This window comes from Melospiza georgiana, chromosome 23 (assembly GCF_028018845.1).
Source record: "Melospiza georgiana isolate bMelGeo1 chromosome 23, bMelGeo1.pri, whole genome shotgun sequence".
Lineage (NCBI taxonomy): Eukaryota > Metazoa > Chordata > Aves > Passeriformes > Passerellidae > Melospiza > Melospiza georgiana.
The window spans coordinates 6,262,928-6,281,071 of NC_080452.1; the positions used below are offsets into that span (position 1 = coordinate 6,262,928).

The 18,144-nt window shown below is 45.4% G+C and overlaps 1 protein-coding gene across 3 annotated transcripts in view; it reads left to right on the forward strand.

Annotated features, from left to right (window-relative positions):
* Window positions 1–827: 827 nt before the first annotated feature.
* KCTD20 (potassium channel tetramerization domain containing 20) overlaps window positions 828–18,144 on the forward strand; it is a 34,065-nt gene continuing 16,748 nt past the window's right edge. The window contains exon 1 of one of the 3 annotated variants that reach the window (XM_058039858.1): window positions 828–873. Coding sequence is in view for 1 of the 3 variants with exons in the window: in XM_058039857.1 (XP_057895840.1) it covers window positions 14,417–14,427 (11 nt within the window). In the remaining 2 variants the exon portion in view is untranslated. Of the gene's footprint in view, window positions 874–5,333; window positions 5,406–14,353; window positions 14,428–18,144 lie in introns of those variants that run through there. The other 2 variants (XM_058039859.1, XM_058039857.1) reach the window with 2 other exon arrangements.

Sequence of the window (18,144 nt, forward strand, 5' to 3'; positions counted from 1 at the left end):
ACCGACCCCGAGCACAGCCGGGGATGTGCGGGCACACAAGCTGTGGGGTTACACGGGTAACTGGGATGGGCTTTGAAGGGACTGGGAGGGACAAAAAGTACAGTTTGAGGAACGAAAGGGGTACTGAGAGGAGACTGGGAGCGACTGGGGGGGGTAATGGGATGGACTGGGAATGACAGGAATAGATATAGATTTGGAGGGCACTGGGAGGCGACTGGGATGGACTGGGAGTGACTGGAATAGATTTGGAAGGCACTGGGATACACCAGGAGTGACTGGAATAGATTTGGAGGGGATTGAATGGGATTTGGGAGGGATTGGACACGACTGGGAAGGACTGCGAGGCACTTTTAGGGACAAAAAGGGCACTGGGAGTGGACTGTTAAGGCGCTGGGATAGACTGGGAGGCGCATGGGACTGGGAGGGACAAGAAGGGGCACTCGAAGGGCTCTGGAACCACCGGGGGCACCGGCATAGACTGGGATATACGGGGATGGACTGGGAGGGGACTGGGATAGACTTGGAGGGGGGTGGATGGGACTGGGAGGCGCTTTTAGGGACAAAAAGGGGCTGTGGGAGGGGAATGGGATAGACTTAGAAGGCAGGGGATGGGATTGGGAGGCGCTTTTAGGGACAGAAAGGGGCTGTGGGAGGGAACTGGGAGGGAACTGGGATGGACTGGGAGGGCTCCGCTCCCCGCGGGCACCGCCCCCTCGCGCCCCGCCCCCTCCTGCTCTCTCGTTTTCCATTGGTCAACTAGGGAAGCCAATCACGGAGCTGGTCCAATCAGGTGGCGGCGTGGGCGGCGGGCGGGGCTCAGAGGCGGGGCCCCGCCCACCGCCCGCCTGAGGGAGCGGCCGCGGCGGGGACGCGGTGAGTGAGGCCTCGAGGGGCGGGGGGTGGCGGCCGCGGACCCCGCGGGGCTTTGGGGGCTCCTTCCCGCTCTTCTTTGACCTTCGGGGGGTTTTCTCCGTGCTCTCCATGCTCTGAGGGCGGTTACGGGCCTGGGGGCGCCCGCAGTGCGCTCTGTGTCCGGAAAAGGGGGTTGGGGGGGGAGCTTTCCTGGCCCGGCGGGCACAGAAGAGAGCGCGGGGCCGAGAGGGGCCTGAGGGTCACAGGAAACATGGGGAGAGGGCTGAGGGACTCGCTGGGGGTCTCAGGAGGCTCCGTTGTTGTGAATGGGCTTTGGAGGGGGTTCGGGAGTATCTGGGGATCACAGGTGACGTGGATGTGGGGTCTGGGGGGTGTGTGGCTATCACAGGGGATGTGGGGCTGGGGGGGTGTCTGGGGGTCACAGGACATGTTGAAGGGGGCTGTGGGGCTGAGGGGGTGTCTGGGGGTCACAGAGGATATGCTGGAGTGGGCTGAGGAGGTGTCTGGGGGTCGCAGCAGACTCTGTTGTTGTGAATGTGCTTTGGGAGGGCTTTGGGGGCTGCTCCGCTGTTTGGGGACACAGCATTGTGTGCACCGATGGGAGCCATCTGTGAGGATGGGGGTGCTGCCACCTTTGTAGTGTTTACTTACAAAGGGGGTCTTTGGGGCTTTCCTACACTCTGTGTTTGGTGGGAGGCTGGGGCTGTTATACCTAGGCTGGCACTGCATCGTCGTGTTCCTGAGGCGTTCGCATTTTCCTGGGCTGTGTGCGAGGCTGGGGCTGTGCCCAGTGCCCTGTGCTGTGCCCACCACCCCAGAATGGAACCAGCCTCCCCTTGGGGTGCTGGCTGGACACACCACCCTCCTACACGTGTTCTGGGGCTGGTGCAGTGTTGTTCTTAAACATGTTTTTAGGCTGGAGTTAACCTTCCTTTTCATCCCTCCTTTCTGGCCCCACTGTGCTTTGAAAGGAGCAGGAATTTCTAAGGGATTTTCCCCTAAATGGGTGAGTGGGTGAGACCTCATCCCACCTCTGCTCACAGGCACATTTTTGTGTCAGCCGTGATCCTGCCTGTCTCTGCTCTGCCATCTTAGTGACCTGAGGCTCTTCAGGGAAGGGATATAATAATGCAAAGTCTTGGGTATGAGGTGTAATAAGACCAAGGTCCAGGTGCTGCATCAGGGTCGGGTCAACCTCCAGTGTCAATCCAGGCTGGGAATGAAGGTCTGGAGAACAGCCCAGGGAGAAGGACTTGGGCATGAGTTGCTTGGACGTGCCCTGGTGGGGTGTGTTGGACCCAGAACCCCCTGTGTGAGCAGCAGGGAAGGGGGGATTTCTCCCCTTCTGCCCTGCTCAGGTGAGACCCCACATGCAGAGCTGGTCCAGCACAGGAGGGACATGAAGCTGTTGGAGGAGACCACTGAGGCGATCAGAGGGATGGAGCAGCTCTGCTGTGAGGAAAGGCTGAGATTTGGGGTTGTTCAAGCTGGAAAAGAGAAGGTTTGGGGTGACTGTAGTGTGGCCTTCCAGGAGCTGAAAGGAACCTGCAGAAAGATGGAGAGAAACTGTTTACAAGGGCCTGGAGTGAATGGACAAGGGGGAAGGGCTTCACCCTGACAATAGATTTAGATGGGATATTGGGAAAAAATTCTTCCCTGTGAGGGTGCTGAGGCCCTGGCACAGGTTGTCTGGAGAAGCTGTGGTTGCCCCATCCCTGGAAGTGTCCCAGGCCAGGCTGGACAGGGCTTGGAACAGCCTGGGACAGTAGAAGGTGTCCCTCCCATGGCAGGAGCTGGACCAGGATGAGCTTTAGGGTCTCTTCCCACCCAAACCATCCTGGGATTCTGCAAACCTGGGAGATTGAGAACCTCTGTAGGGAAAGTGTTTTGAATTGTTTTGCTGCACCCAAATCATGTCGTAGCTGTAGACTTTGGCTTTAAGGCAGAAAGTTCACCTGTGGCCCCTGTGAGAGCCTTATCCCACCTGAGCCCAGCCCTTCCTGCTGGCCTCAGCAGCAGTCACAGACAGCTCATGGCAGGGAAGTTGTGTCTGGGATCAACAGGAGCCCTGAGCTTTCCCTGCTCAGGTGTGTCCTTGTTTACCCTGTGCAGGGCCTGCACTGCTCACAGTCACCTGGCTTGGAGGGTTGTAAATACCTCAGGGCTCAGTGCTCAGAAGTATTTTCAGTAATCTGAGCATCAAAACCCTGAATTATTTGGGTCAGGAGCTGTGGGTTAGTGTGTAGGCAAAGCTGCTTGTGAGAGTTCTTATTCTCCAGACTGGATTTCCATGTGCCTTTATTGTTATTCTGTTTAGGGAAGCAGCTGCCTTCTGCTAAAATAAATAAATACTCTGTTTATAGCATAACTCTGTATTTCCATCACTAACAAATGCTCTTCTGCAGAGCAGCCTGTACAACAATTGCCTTTATTTTCCATAATAACATCCATGTTCTGATCTTAAGGCTGAAATGCAGCAGCTTATGTAAACCAAGGGAAGCCTGTGCAGAAGACTGTCTAGACTCACTGCACCTTATCTTAAAGCAATTAAAGACAGGTTAAAGTAAATTCTGCTGTCATGGAAATAGGCATGTGCTGATTTGTTTGTGTTTGTTTCAAAACAGATTAATTTGCAGCACATGAAATGCTTTTTGATATCTTTGGATGCTGTCTTGTGCTGCCAGAATTAAAGGGGATGAATTTTATGTTTGATTTGGGCTTGAAAAGAATGAACTTTCTGGTAGGAGTTGATGACATCATTTTATTTTGGGGGAGCTTTCTGTTTTGTAGTTCTCTATAAATGAGTGGAGTTCAGTGAGCTCAGTCAAGCTGCAGGGGCAGCTGGAAGAAGTTGGAGGTGAAAGAACCAAACTGGTTATTTCTGTCCTTCTTAACAGTGCTGAGAACCAAGCAGCAAAGTCATCTGAGCTGTTGGATGTAAAGTTCATGTACCTGCAGACAGAGAGAGTGAATATGGGTTCTTTTTGAGGTTGTTTATTTTCTGGAAAGGTTTTAAGGCAGTTCTGGAGTGGCAGATGAGAGTCATTCCAGAGCCTCATCACTGTTGTGCTAACAGAAATGTATCATCTAAGATCCATCTGGAGTTCTTGGATGTGTCCAGTATAAATCAGTCAGTTACACTTTGTTTTCCTGTGCTCCAGAGCTGTCCTTACCTGAGCTCTGCACACCAGTCATCAATATTTGCATCCCCAAAGTATTTTTAACCATCAGGCTTGAGAAACTCTCTTACTTCATCTGATTCGATCATAAATCTGATGTTACCTCAGTCTCTTTGAAGTACCTTCATGTTCTGGCATGCTCAGAATCCAAGAGGTTTCATAACCACTTGCTGGGAGTTTTCTGTTCAGGATATTGTAACATTTTTTGTCTGGTGACTCAGTCTGTCCTTACAGGTCATGAGAAGCAAGAATCATCATCTCATTTATCAGTTGGTACTTTCAGCCCTGAGTTTGGGCCATGCCAGGATGTGTTTGTCACTCGACCTCATCTTGAACTCATTCCATGTGCCCAGGACAGGCAGCCAAGTGTTCAGTTCTCTGTGTAGCAGTACATTCACAAGAATCAAAGTATAATATTGCTTAAAGTCTTGCTGTTCATTCTATTTAAACACCTGAAAACCTGTAAGCAGAACATTTGGGTGTAGAGAAAAGTAAATAACATTTCATTTTTTTGCTGTAAGGCTCCAGTGCTGTCGTTAACAACACCTTTGTCCCCCTTTGCCAAAAGCTGTCATCACCAAGGGACATTGGCCAGGCAGTGGGACTGGATTAATAATTGCATCACCGAGCTGCAGAGTCTGTTTGGAAAGTCACTGCACAGTGAAAGGCCAACTCAGCAGCCAAATGTGGGGGAAGGAGCCTTGCAGCACTCCTGAAATAGCACCTGTGAGCTCTCTCTTTGGTGCCTGTGCCTGCCAAAGCCACTGTCGAGAATTCTTCCTCCTCCTAGAAAGTCAAATCCTGCCTAATTAATGCACAGTAAGTCTTCTGAAAGCTTCAGCTTGGGATGGACTCTGCAACTTCTGTGTTCTGCTTGGGCATCCCAGAGGAGTGTGTGGATAATGAGCTCTTTCTTTACAAGAAAAGTGCTGAGTTGGTGCCTGCTGATAAAGGTCACTTGAGCTGTCTAAAAGATCTGAGTTTTAAATGAGTTTCTTAATAAAAAGTGAATTAGCCAGAGGATCAGTGCATTACTGCTAATTTAACCCACATCCAGACAAGCAGCACAATAAATACCTTTTCTGGGGGGAGAATCTAAAAGAATGGGGAACCATCAGCATTTTTTGTTTATTTATTCATAAATAGCATAACTAGAGCCAAGTAAAGTTTAGAAATTACCAGTTTGGTGTCATTAACATTTTTGTAGAAACAGTTTGATTGCAATATCTGGTTTTTGGGGAGACCTGGCCAGGCTGCTGATGAAAGCCACTCTGATTTCAGGTTTCTCATCCCAATATCCCCTCCAATTCCAGCATGACAGTGGGGTAGCACTACTGGACCATCTTTGCCCAGGTTGGTACAGTTTTGAGTCTCTGGCTTTTGGATGGCTTTGCCATGTGAATTGTTCACTGTTCTGAGCCATGGCAGTGCAGAGAAGCTGGGATTTGTAATCCATGTAGTGGGCAGGGGATGTGTTTTGGGAGTGTTACAATAATTACAGGTGCTGAAGTAGCTGAAATCCTGGAACGTGCCTTCCTTCCCTCTGTTATTCCATCACTTTTCACAACCACTTCTCCTCCTGTGTCTTGCTCCAGTTCAAATTTGCAGCCACAATATGTCCTCCAGCCTCTTCACTGGCCCCTGTGGGCTTTGGATCCGCTTTTTGGAGCACAGAAGAGCACTAAGGACTTTTGAAGGGCAGCTGGTCCGTGAGCACAGGCCTGAAATGGAGAAGGAAAATCAATGTCCATTAGTCTTGCAAGCAGCACTGAACATGGGCTGTAGCTGCTGAAGCTCAACATTCAGTAATTTCTTCTACAATTTATGATTGCTTTTTTCTTATTGCCCTCAGAACAACCTCAAATGTGTTGTGTGTGCAGCTGTTAAAAATTGTGTTAATCCATGGATTGCTCCTGGGAGCAGGAATGTTCAGCCATTGCTTTGGTTTTGCTACTGAACACACAAATACAGAAATACCCTTGTGAACCATAAAATGTAACAGTCATGTGTATCCCACTGTCAAAGTGACTGAGAATTACTCAGCTTTTTACTGCAAGATTAAAAAGCTGCCTGAGATTCAAAGGAAGTAGCCAAAAGAAGCAATAAAAAAAGGTGATGGAAATGGACTAAAGATAGAGAAATGAGAGCACAGCTGTGTGTCAGGTCTGCCTCTGCAATGTGTGGACAAATAGTCTGGATTAGTCCGTTAGTCAGAACTGCTTTCAGTTGCAGCAGCATTTCCAAGAAGTGGGAAATGAAAGCATTTCCCAACCAGCTCCCATAAAACAGTGCTGTGTCCCTGACCTGTGTGGGGTGTCAGAGTTTAGTGCAGTGAATCAGGAAGTTTTCAGGAGGAGGCAGAGCTTGGCAGCCATAAAAACAGAACTGGCCCTTGTGACAGCGGTGAGAATGGTGTGTAACAGTTAATGACTGCTGCTGCTGCCACGTGGGTTGGATGCAAAGTTTTGGCTATGTAGAACATTTGAGGGAGATGTAAACAACAAAGCCATGTTTAATAAAAGAGGGGTTTCAATAAATGTAATTCCTGGACTAGAAGGCATTGCTGAGTCCTGGAGCCCACGCTGTAGCTCGCTGTGCTGGGACAGCAGCTGGTCACGTTTCCTGAAATGCATCTGGGAGTCCACGTGATGCCCCTGGGTGTCCTGTAAACTGCCAGGATTAAGCATCTGCCCCACTTTGAGCTGTATGCTGAGTTTAATAACCATTCACATTAATTTTTTTCTAATTGGTGCCTGTTTTATAACTGAATGACTGCAATTCTCAGGTTATTCTGGTAACTTGGATAAATTGGAGTGAAAGGTCCACAAAAGATGTGAGTGTGGAAAAGGCAGGAAGAGAGAAAGTGATAGCAGCAACAGCAGAGTTTCTGGATGGACTGGAGATGAGCACAGTGGATTTTCTGAGTCTCTCAGTTCATGTGCTCAGTATCATCTGCTAGTTCAACATGACTGGAACAAATAATGGAGAAAAATAGAGTAAGGAAGCTTTAACCTCCGTGAAAGTGAGCTCATTTCTTCTTCCTCTGGGCAAGTGGATTAAAAATCATGGTGTTACATAATCTCTACCCACAGAAAAGCTTCTGTCTGCCTGGAATGTTATCTGCTGTGGCAGTTGGTGCTTATGAATGAGTTCCCTAATCCATTGACAGAAACGATCCAGCAGCACTTGCTGACTTCCCTGTGGTCCAATGCTTGCTGAGGAGCCTTAGTCAGCTGTCAGGGGCTGATACAGCCTCAGGAGATGGATGTTACATAGCAAAGGCCTTTAAACTGATAGGGGTTTTGGAAAAAAAACTTTACTGCCTGTGCTGGGAAAGGAATCCAACTAAGGAATGGCAAAGAAATAGAGATTATTAAAATTTCAGGTTTTGATTGCAGTTAAAATTTGATTTCTTAAATCTGTGGAGTTTCATATACATGAGCATAACCTTGCCTTTTTCTATAGGATCTAATTTCTCTTTTTCCTTTCAGACTGACCAAAATACAAATATGAAAAATCATAAGATGATTCAGTTGTGTGCAAATCACATGATTCAGGTATATTTGAGAAGTGGTCCTATTACTGCACTTGAGTGGGTCGCAGTTGGTGATAGAGAGATGGTGAATTTTGTATTTTGATTAGAAGGCTTGATTTATTAAGATATATATAATACATTATTACTATAGTAATAGAATATAGAGAGAGGTTTGCAGAGTAGTTAGGCTAGCTAAGAATAGATAGAAAGAATCTACAACAAAGTTGTGTTCAAGGATTCAGTTTCTTAGTTTGCACTGGTGATTGGCCCTTAATTATAAACATAGAAAATGAGCTAATCAAGGTGTTCTTGTTACATTTTACAGTATTTGATAATAATTGTTTACCTTGTCTTCTGGAGCTTCTAGCTTCCTGAAGACACAGAAATCTGAAAGAAAGAATTTCTGTGGAGAAATGTCTGCGACATGGTCCAGCTTTAATATAAAGCACCCAAAGACCACAAGGTTTTGCCTATATCTATCCAGGCTTTGCTGAGATGCATCCTAAGCATGTGTAAATGAGCTAATGTTGGAGTCTCTGGGGACAGGCAGGTTTTAGCTTTTATTCTGAGTGCTGGGATCTCTGCTCTCAGCTGTGCTGATTTCAGAGCTGTGCTGATTTCAGAGCTCCCTTGGAGTGCAGTCAAATCCATTGATTGGGATGCTGCACTAATGGAGAGAAATATTGATCATGAGCATTTCTCGGGCACGTGGGAGAGGAGCTTTCTCATTCCCAGCACTGTCTCCTGTTTCACATCCAGTAATGGGGCTGCAGCATCTCTGCCCCTGTCCCAGCTCAGGGTGAGGCTGTAGCAAAGTCATTTGAGCTGTTGCATGTAAAGTGTATGTACCTACAGACAGAGAAAGTAAAGATGGGCTTTCCTTGGGGTTGTTTATTTTCTGGAAAGGTTTTGAGACAGTTCTTGGAGTGGCAGATGTGATGTATCAGCTGATTAGTAGGAAGGATATGATTCTGACTCCTCAGCCAATGAATAGGACAGATAAGTTGTTGGTGATGATTAGGATGAGTATAGTGATTAGGAAGAATCGTAGCTAGGTGAAAAATTTTGTGCTATAGGGGTGTGGAGCTATATATCATGTTGCAGATTGTAGGATAGATCATGGTATGAACAGTGCAGTGGAGTTCTTGGAGTGGCAGATATGATGGTAATTCCAGAAACTTCATCACTTGTCAGAGCTCAGTGCATCCCTCTGGGTGTCCAGAGTTCCCCAGGACCCCGCCAGGGGGCTCAGAGACCTGGGCACACAGCCCAGAGCACCTGGGGGTTTGATTGTGACCCCTGGAGCAAACTGCCAGCTTTGTATGAGGACCTGAAAGTCACAGAAATTTGAATAGTATAATAATAAAATGATCACAGGGTGAAAATGTAGATTTTAGGAGTTTTGGTATGGGGGTTATGGGGACAAGATGGAGGAACTTGGGTGTGTCCAGCCTTTCTTCTTCTTCTTCTTGTTCTCCATTTTCTGCAGTGATGTTGGCACTTTGGGATTGGTTTAGAGTAGAAGTGCACTGTCTAACACAGGTGATGGGTATTGGGAATTAAGTGTAAATATGTTATATGTAGTTTAGAGTATAAAAGGACAACACAGAGTGCCTGTGGCTGCCCTGCTGAGCAGATCTCGGCTGGGCAGAAAGAAAATTTTATAGATAAGAATTAATAAACAACCTCAAGACAGAAAACTGAAGAGCTCTGACTCGTTCTTCGGGTTCCTGCACATCTGGGAGCAGCAATTCACAACCAGAAACCTGAGAATCACTGGGAGTGATCACTGTCTCAAAACCTTTCCAGAAAATAAACAGCCCCAAGAAAATCCCATATTCACTTTCTCTGTCTGTAGGTACAAGCACTTTACATCCAACAGCTCAGATGACTTTGCTGCAGCCTCACCCTGAGTCGGGACAGGGGCAGAGGTGCTGCAGCCCCATGACTGATGTGAAACAGGAGACAGTGCTGGGAATGAGATGTGCTGGGTGGGAAGGGCACTGTGACAGCTCTGTCACTGCTCCTGCTGCTCTGGGGCTCGAAGTCCCCTCACAAGGTGGCTTCAGAAAGAGCAGAATGAGTTTGTTTGATGCAAGGAGCTGTGTTGATGTGCAGTTTTGCTGTCTCTAAACAGCTGGGTTAGAGGAGGTCAGCTGGGCTTGCTCTGCACAAGATACTGAAGTGAAACCAGTCTAATGATTTCTGTTACCTTGTGCTGGCTGAGCAAAAGGGGAAACTGGGTTTGTTTATTGATAATTATAAAGCTGTGGAGAGCTTTGTGCATTAGCACTGTGCTATATTTAAATAGTATCCTGTCTGTCAAATGTCCCTATTACAAAATGTTCTTTGCCAAGATCATGGGCCTCTCTTTTTAAAAGTTGCTTTTGAAAAGCAATTGTTTTCAGAAAATTGCTAAATATGCCATGGCTGTGGCACCTCTGTGTGTCTTGACTTTGTGCTGTTAAGTCATTCCAAGAGCATTTTAAAGGTGTTATGAACAGCTATGGGAAATGCCACTTCACCACTTGGAGACTAGAATGATTGCATTTCTGAGAGATGAAATAATTCTTAGTGCAGAAAATAGAGTGTTCTCCAGCCTCTCACCCTGTGTGCTGCAGTGCTGTCTTTAATTAGAATGCTGTCACAGCTGAAGTAAAAATACCAACTCAAAACAAAACCTCGTGTGAACCAGCCTGAGAGCCATGAGCCTTAAAGCTTTACTTCTGAACAGCTGGAGCCCTGACAGGAGCATTCCAGCCCCTCGTGCTGCCCAGGCCGTGCCTGGCACACGGGGCAGGAGGAAAGTCAAAGCCATCAAAATGCAGGCAGCCCTTAGCCAGCAAGTGCAGGCACATGCAGCAAAGCTTGCCAAAATTGATCCCCACTGAAGGCCAAAAGAGAAAAGATGGACCTACGAACACTCTGGAATGGAGACACCATCAAAGGAATTGCAATTGGAGGAGGAAAAAGAATATTTGGGAAATTTAGTGACTCTAAGAAAATGGCCCAGGATTATATCAGGTGCAGTGCAACGGACCAAAACATGCCAAAACTAAGCTCACTGATGTTGCAAAAGCAGCTGGAAAAGTCAACGAGGAGTACACACCATAGGGAGAAAGATATGAGGGACATGATATGGACACTTTAAAAAAAAAGAAAAAAAAAAAAATTTTTCCCAAAGTCAACACCATCAAAATGCAGGCAGCCCTTAGCCAGCAAGTGCAGGCACATGCAGCAAAGCTTGCCAAAATTGATCCCCTCTGCTCATGGGAGAGGTGCTCCAGGTTCAGCATAAGAGGAGATTGATGTCCTGTGTCTTCAGCCATACTGACAAAAGCCACCTCGTTTCATGCAGGCCATGTTAGAGCTCTAAAATATCTCAGTGTGGTCAGGACTGAGCTGAAACCCTCAGGTTGGAGGGAGCTGCTCTTGGGACATTTACAGACCCTTTAATTAGCAGGCTCTGCAGGAAAACCTCTCTTCTTGTTAAGGATTTATTAAAATCACACAGAAGCTCTGCTGCTGAAAGATGCTCATTAATTCGAGATCCTCTTGGATTATTCAGAAGAGTGAATATCCCTCACAAGGACAGGCTTTGAAGATCATTTCCTTGAAATAAGTAACTTTTAAAAATTCCTGGAATTTCTTTTGCATGTTATCTTTGAGATAGACACAAAACCAGCTACAGTTTTGGCTAGAATATTGCTAGAATATTTGCTAGAATATTACCTTGCTTGTCAAGGTAAAAACAAGCCAGAGAGGCCTCTTCTAGAATATTCAATTTTAGAACTTTCCCCTTTCAAGAGTGACCTTATCCAGTACCCAAATGGACACCTTCCATCAGGAACACCTCATTATGTGTGTTGAAATAGGCATCTTCTCTGCTTTTTCAATTTTGTATTTTTTTTTTTTTTTGTGGTATTTCCCTTTTTTTATTCCCTCAAAATATGGCTCCAGTTCCTGACTAATTTGGCTGTAATGCTGCACTAACCAAATATTTTTGTGGAAGAATTATTAGTCATAGAAGAAAGAATGTAATGAAATATTCTTAGAAAGTGTTATAACTATGCTTGACATGTAAAATATTTATCCAGGCATGTAAACAAAGCAAGAGGTGTCTTGCCAATGTCCCCTTGTAAACCATGGCTGGTTTGAAATCATGAACTGTTTTTCAGTTCTTGAAAATAAAGTATCAGGTTCTCTGCTGACATGAATTGGCACAGTGCTGGTGGTTGGCCTCACCTAGATGAAATTGTAGCCCCTGCTCTTGCCTTCCTCAAAATAAAATCAGGAGGTGTTTTCCAAAGGGCTGTAATTGTGCTAAATAAAACCCCTGTGTTTATTTTGGTTTCGGATTACTCAGTGTTACTTGCAGTTACTAATGCAGCTGCCCCGTGAAAGGAGCCTTATGTTTGTTTTGCTTTTTCTTATTGTTGTATCTTAATGAGCATTAAAACCATGTGTTTGATTCAGAGAACTCTGTTCTTCCTGAGGACAACACTGATAATGTTCCCTTTGTGCTTCAGAGGAGCATCTCTGCCTTTCCAGAGGAGAATCCAGCTGTGCTTTATCTGAACAAGCTTCCAGCACCTGTGTGGTGAGACAGGGCAGTGCCCCATGGGGATGGCAGATAATGCCCCTGGCAGGGACCTGTGCCAGCCTGAACCAGCCCAGACTTGGGGCAGGATTCCCAGTGCTGGGGGACGCCTGAATTTGCCAATCCTGCTTCTGCCCTTCCCGCTGGACCTGGAGTCTGAACCTCCTTCTCAATATTTCCTTGCAAATTTAATTAGCATTGCATCCCTGCGTTTGTTTCTTGGGTTTGCTTTGAGTTTTTTCACTGTTACTATTTTGAAAGCTCCTCTGACTGCATCCAACTTTTTAAAATGTGCCACCTATTGTTAATTTTTTAGCTGCTGGTGTGTAATTGGTGAGAAATGAATGGCAGCAGATGAGCTGGGAATGAGTGAGCAGTTACTTGTTGGGATCCCTTCCAGAGGAGGAAGGTGGAGTTCTGAGCTGCTCGCAGCCTTTCTAAAATAAGAGTCCAAACAAGTCGGTGGTTTTTGTCATGGGTGAAATGTTAGATAAGTTTTTGTAGCAAGCAAAAATGTAAATGATGAGAGGAATTTTGGTTTAGGGTATTGTCTCTGCTGAATTTTTAATTTTTACATAAATTAATTAAAATTTGTATCGTTCAAAACACACTGATAATACACCATTGCTCATCTCGAGAGATCCACAGTGGACAGGTGTGTCTTTAAAACAAATAGGGTCATTATAAAAGCTAATTTATAAATTATATATACACAGATTATGTAAATTTTATATAAAATATATAAATCTATTCTTTCTCCTGATGATAGCCACCAGCCTCACCTGGAGTGGGACAACACCTCTTGGTGATTAGAGATTCTTGCTGTTTACATTCCCCCAGCCTATTGCACCTGTGTCTGGACAGATGAGAGAACTGGGCATTAAAGAAATAAAATCTTGCCCCCAAATCAAAACTTATAACAAGTTTTTATACAAAAGTTAGTAAATTAGTGACTTGGATTTTTTTTTTCTATGTTGTATTGCTTGGTTTGTTTTTAATTAAGAGCTCTCTAAAGGCATCTTTTATTCAGACTTGCCAGGACACATGTGCTTTATCACTGGCATGAGTCAGGAGGAAAATATTTCCTGCCTGTTTAGACTCTCTTTGCATTAAAAATTATATATTATTGATGATCTGTGATATATTTAACTCTGTTGTTTTGTGAAATGGTGTTTGGAGCAGTCTCTGAGCTGTACCTTAGGGGAAAGCAGTAGGAGATAGAATCGATGGATTTAATATTTGAGCTGGCAGAGGGGAAACATTTCCAGGTGACATAAACAATGTATTGCCTTGGCCATGGCACAGGAGCACTGAGGGAAGGTGCTGGTTCTTACTGAGGCTCTGGTGTGTCAAAATAACTCATTTTATCAATTTTAATAACTCATTTTATCCTCAGTTTCTGTAAATTTGTTTGGGCCCAAGTCCTGGGGCTGCTGACATTGGCAATCCATATGTACATAACCAAAAATTCTGGTGGTTTATTCCTCTCTGCCTGTCTAAGGGATGTGTGGCAGGAGGGTGTTTTACCAAATGGTATCAAGGGTTTAATAAGGGTTTAATTTGAGATTCTCTTGGATTCTTCAGCAGAAAAGTGAATATTCCTCACAAGGACACGCTTTGAAGACCATTTCCTTGAAATAAGTTAACTTTTAAAAATTCCTGGAATTTCTTTTGCTCGTTATCTTTGAGATAGACACAAAACCATCTGGCTAGAATATTTCTGGGCTCTCTCTTGTCAAGGTAAAAACGAGCCAGAGAGGCCTGTTCTGGAATACACCTTAATTTTAGAACTTTCCCCTTTCAAGAGTGACCTTATCCAGTTCCCAACTGGACACCTTCCATCAGCACAAACTCCTCATTATGTGTGTTGAAATAGGCATCTTCTCTGCTTTTTCAATTCTGTGTATTTTTTGTGGTATTTCCCTTTTATACCCCCTCAAAATATGGCCTTTTCTACCACACAATTCCTGCAAAAACTGAATGAAGAATTTGGAGAAACATTCTTTTTTTTTACTGAAAAGAGGAGTCTTCAAGCTGTTACCACACCGATTACATTCAAACTTTCCACGAATCAGCTGGAGGGACTTTTAACCTGAAATATGTCCATGAATCAGCTCTGGGGGAGTGCCCAGCGCTGCTCCAGGAGTTTAAACTGCGGAGCTTTGCTGTGCCCGGTGCTTCCCTCTGCTCCAGGAGGATTTCGGGCTCTGCAGGGAGCGCCCAGCACGGATGAGCCGGCAGTAAGTGAGGGGTGCTGGGCACAGGGTTTGCTCCAGACTTACACCGGGAAATGGGGGTGATCAGAACTTCTGGTGGATCGGACTCTGTGTTAGAACTCCCTCAGAAATACTCCTGTCCTCGTGCAGCTTGTAGTTTTTAATTGAAAAACTGGACTTCTCACAGTACAAATGAGAGGACAGATTCTGTGTTAGTGCTCCCTCAAAAATGCTCTTGTCCTTATGCAGTTTGCTGTAGTTTGTAATTGAAAAATTGGACTTCTCATAACAAATAAGAGGGCAGATTCTCTGTTAGTACTGCCTCAGAAATACTCTTGTCCTTATGCAGTTTGTAGTTTATAATTGAAAACCTGGACTTCTCACAGTACAAATGAGAGGACAGGTTCTCTGTTAGTGCTCCCTCAGAAATACTCCTGTCCTTATACTGTTTGTAGTTTATAAATGAAAAGCTGGATTTTCATAATACAAATGAGAGGACAGATTCTCTGTTAGTACTGCCTCAGAAATACTCTTGTCCTTATGCAGTTTGTAGTTTATAATTGAAAACCTGGACTTCTCACAGTACAAATGAGAGGACAGATTCTCTGTTAACACAGATTCTCTGTTAGAACTCCCTCAGAAATACTCCTGTCCTCATGCAGCTTGTAGTTTTTAATTGAAAAACTGGACTTCTCACAGTACAAATGAGAGGACAGATTCTGTGTTAGTGCTCCCTCAAAAATACTCTTGTCCTTATGCAGTTTGTAGTTTATAATTGAAAAATTTGACTTCTCATAACAAATAAGAGGGCAGATTCTCTGTTAGAACTCCCTCAGAAATACTCTTGTCCTTATGCAGTTTGTAGTTTATAATTGAAAACCTGGACTTCTCACAGTACAAATGAGAGGACAGATTCTCTGTTAGTGCTCCCTCAAAAATACTCTTGTCCTTATACTGTTTGTAGTTTATAAATGAAAAGTTGGATTTTCATAATACAAATGAGAGGACAGATTCTCTGTTAGTACTGCCTCAGAAATACTCTTGTCCTTGTGCTGTTTGCTGCAGTTTATCATTTAAAAACTGGACTTTTCATAATGTAAATGAGAAGACATTCTCTGTTAACACAGATTCTCTGTTAGTACTCCCTCAGAAATACTCCTGTCCTCATGCTGTTTGCTGCAGTTTATAATTGAAAAATTGGACTTCTCTTAATACAAATGCAGGAATTGAAATAATGCAAATCTGGAACCAAGTTGGATTTAACTGCCTAAGAAAAGCTGAGAAATAAAAGGTTTTTTAAATCCAAAGGGATAAGGCAGCTTTTTTATGCTTTGCTGAAGTGTGTGGGATTTTCTGAAATCTTTGTAAATACTTTTGCAGCAAATGTAAAAGAACAGAGAGCACAACCAAACTCTGTTGTCTGCAGCACCTACTCCTTTTGCAGGCTCTCACCTAAGTATTTGTAGCTTAATTTAACACAGGTTAAGAGAAGGTGTAACTCACAGGTGTCACCTGCCTTAAAACTTCATTTAGCTCAGTATTGTTTATTTTAGCAGGGAATGTTTTTTTCCTGTCTCTAGGTAAAAATATCCTGCTTATATTTGCAACAGCTCATCTTTTGCCACAGGTTTTTTTTTCCCTTTTCCCTGATCATATCTGCAACTTTCTGCCAAGGAAGGAGGTGTGTATTCTATATGGGCATGGCCAGCTTTATTAAAAGTGCTGAATTTAATCAGATAGCACTGGCAAAGCTGCCATTGCCATAGGGGTAAGAAGCTTTTTATGAGGATCAAATATAAATTTTCAGGTGACTGTTTTTATTCCAAAATTGTGAGGAAATAGCCTTTGCAGTTCACTTTGCTCTCTAACTTGAATACCTTGGGCCTCAGAGGTAAATAAAAAATAAAAATAAATAAAAAAGCAGTAAGTTGTTGCTGTGGTGAGGGATTTTGCTCCTGGTGGAACATTGCTGGATGCATTTCATCCCTTCTGTTGGTGAGGCTGCCACGGTGTGACCTTCCTATTTTGGGAAAGTCGGTAAAAGGTTACATCCAGTTAATAAATATCCATTCTTTTTCTGCAGGTTTCAGTCTTGGTGTGTAGATTGGCAAAAGAAAAGCTGCTGTGAGTGTGGGGCACTGGTGAGGGGTCAGTTCAGTGCATAAACTGAGCACTGGTGGTGACAGAGGGACCTGGTGACCCCCAGACCTTAAATCAAAGTGTGCAAATGCAGTGTTAAACCCTTAAACCCATATTGCCAACTGTAGTTTTGAATTACATCTGTAGAAACAGTGGATTTTTGTTGAGCCTCAATTAAATGAGTAAGTCAGTAAAGTTTGCTAACAGTGTGGCACTATGCACAGAATGGGAGAAACAATCAAGCATTTCATCAGCCTCCTTGCTGTCTCCTGCCAACATTTTCAGGCTGCCCTGCATTGCATCAGGCCTGCTGGACATTATTTTCCATCTATCATTTGAAGCCAGATGGAAAATGAATCCTCTGTATATTGATAGAGTTCTTTCATAACAAGGGAAAAGCTTTTTGTCACGTGCCTGTGCTGGTTCAACCTACAAATCAGCTTTTATTGTCTGCTTGTGTTTGTGTTGGGAGAATGAAATGGGGATCAGTAGGAGGTGTGTGAAGAGCATGTGGAGGCTGCAGGTGCATGGTTTTCTTTCTCTCTGGTGCAGACCCTGTTGTTTTCCAGTGCTCCAGGTGAATCTACAGGTGCCAGGGAGTGGCAGCCCCAGCCCTGCCAAGTCTCACCTTGCCCTGAGCATCTCCCCTGGATCAGGTGCCCAGGACAGTGCTTGGGGCTCAGCCAGGCTGGCAGAGCTGGGGATGTCCAACCTGAGCAGGAGAAGGCTCCAGGGAGAGCTCAGAGCCTGAAGGGACTAAGAGAGCTGGAGAGGGGCTTGGAACAAGAGCCTGGAGGGGCAGGACCATGTGCTCCAGGTGTATCTACAGGTGCCAGGGAGTAGAAACCCCAGCCCTGCCAAGTGTCACCTTGCCCTGAGCATCTCCCTTGGTTCAGGTGCACAGGGCAGTGCTTGGGGCTCAGCCTGGTTGGGAGAGACCTGAGCAGCCAGGCTGGCACAGCTGGGGATGTCCAACCTGAGCAGGAGAAGGCTCCAGGGAGACCTCAAAGCCCCTTCCAGTGCCTAAAGTGACTAAGAGGGGCTTGGGACAGGAGCCTGGAGGGACAGGACCATGTTGTTCTCCAGTGCTCCAGGTGTATCTGCAGCTGCCAGGGAGTGGCAACTCCAGCCCTGCCAAGTCTCACCTTGCCCTGAGCACCTCCCTTGGTTCTGGTGCATGTGCAGTGCTTGGGGCTCAGCCTGGCAGTGCTGCTTTCCCTGGCTGGCACAGCTGGGGATGTCCAACCTGCATGGGAGAAGGCTCCAGGGAGAGCTCAGAGTCCCTTCCAGTGCCTAAAGCAACGAAGAGAGCTGGGGAAGTGCTTGGAACAAGGTCCTGGAGGGACAGGACACAGGGAATGGTTTCCCACTGCCAGAGGGCAGGGATGGATGGGATATTGGCAAGGAATTGTTCCCTGGGAGGGTGGGCAGGCCCTGGCACAGGGTGCCCAGAGCAGCTGGGGCTGCTCCATCCCTGGCAGTGCCCAAGGCTTGGATCACCCTGGCACAATGGAAGATGTCCCTGGGGGGGCTTTAAGATCCTTCTTAGTTACAGAATGAGCCATCAGGTCAGGTGTAATTTTTTAATAGAGGAGAACATTT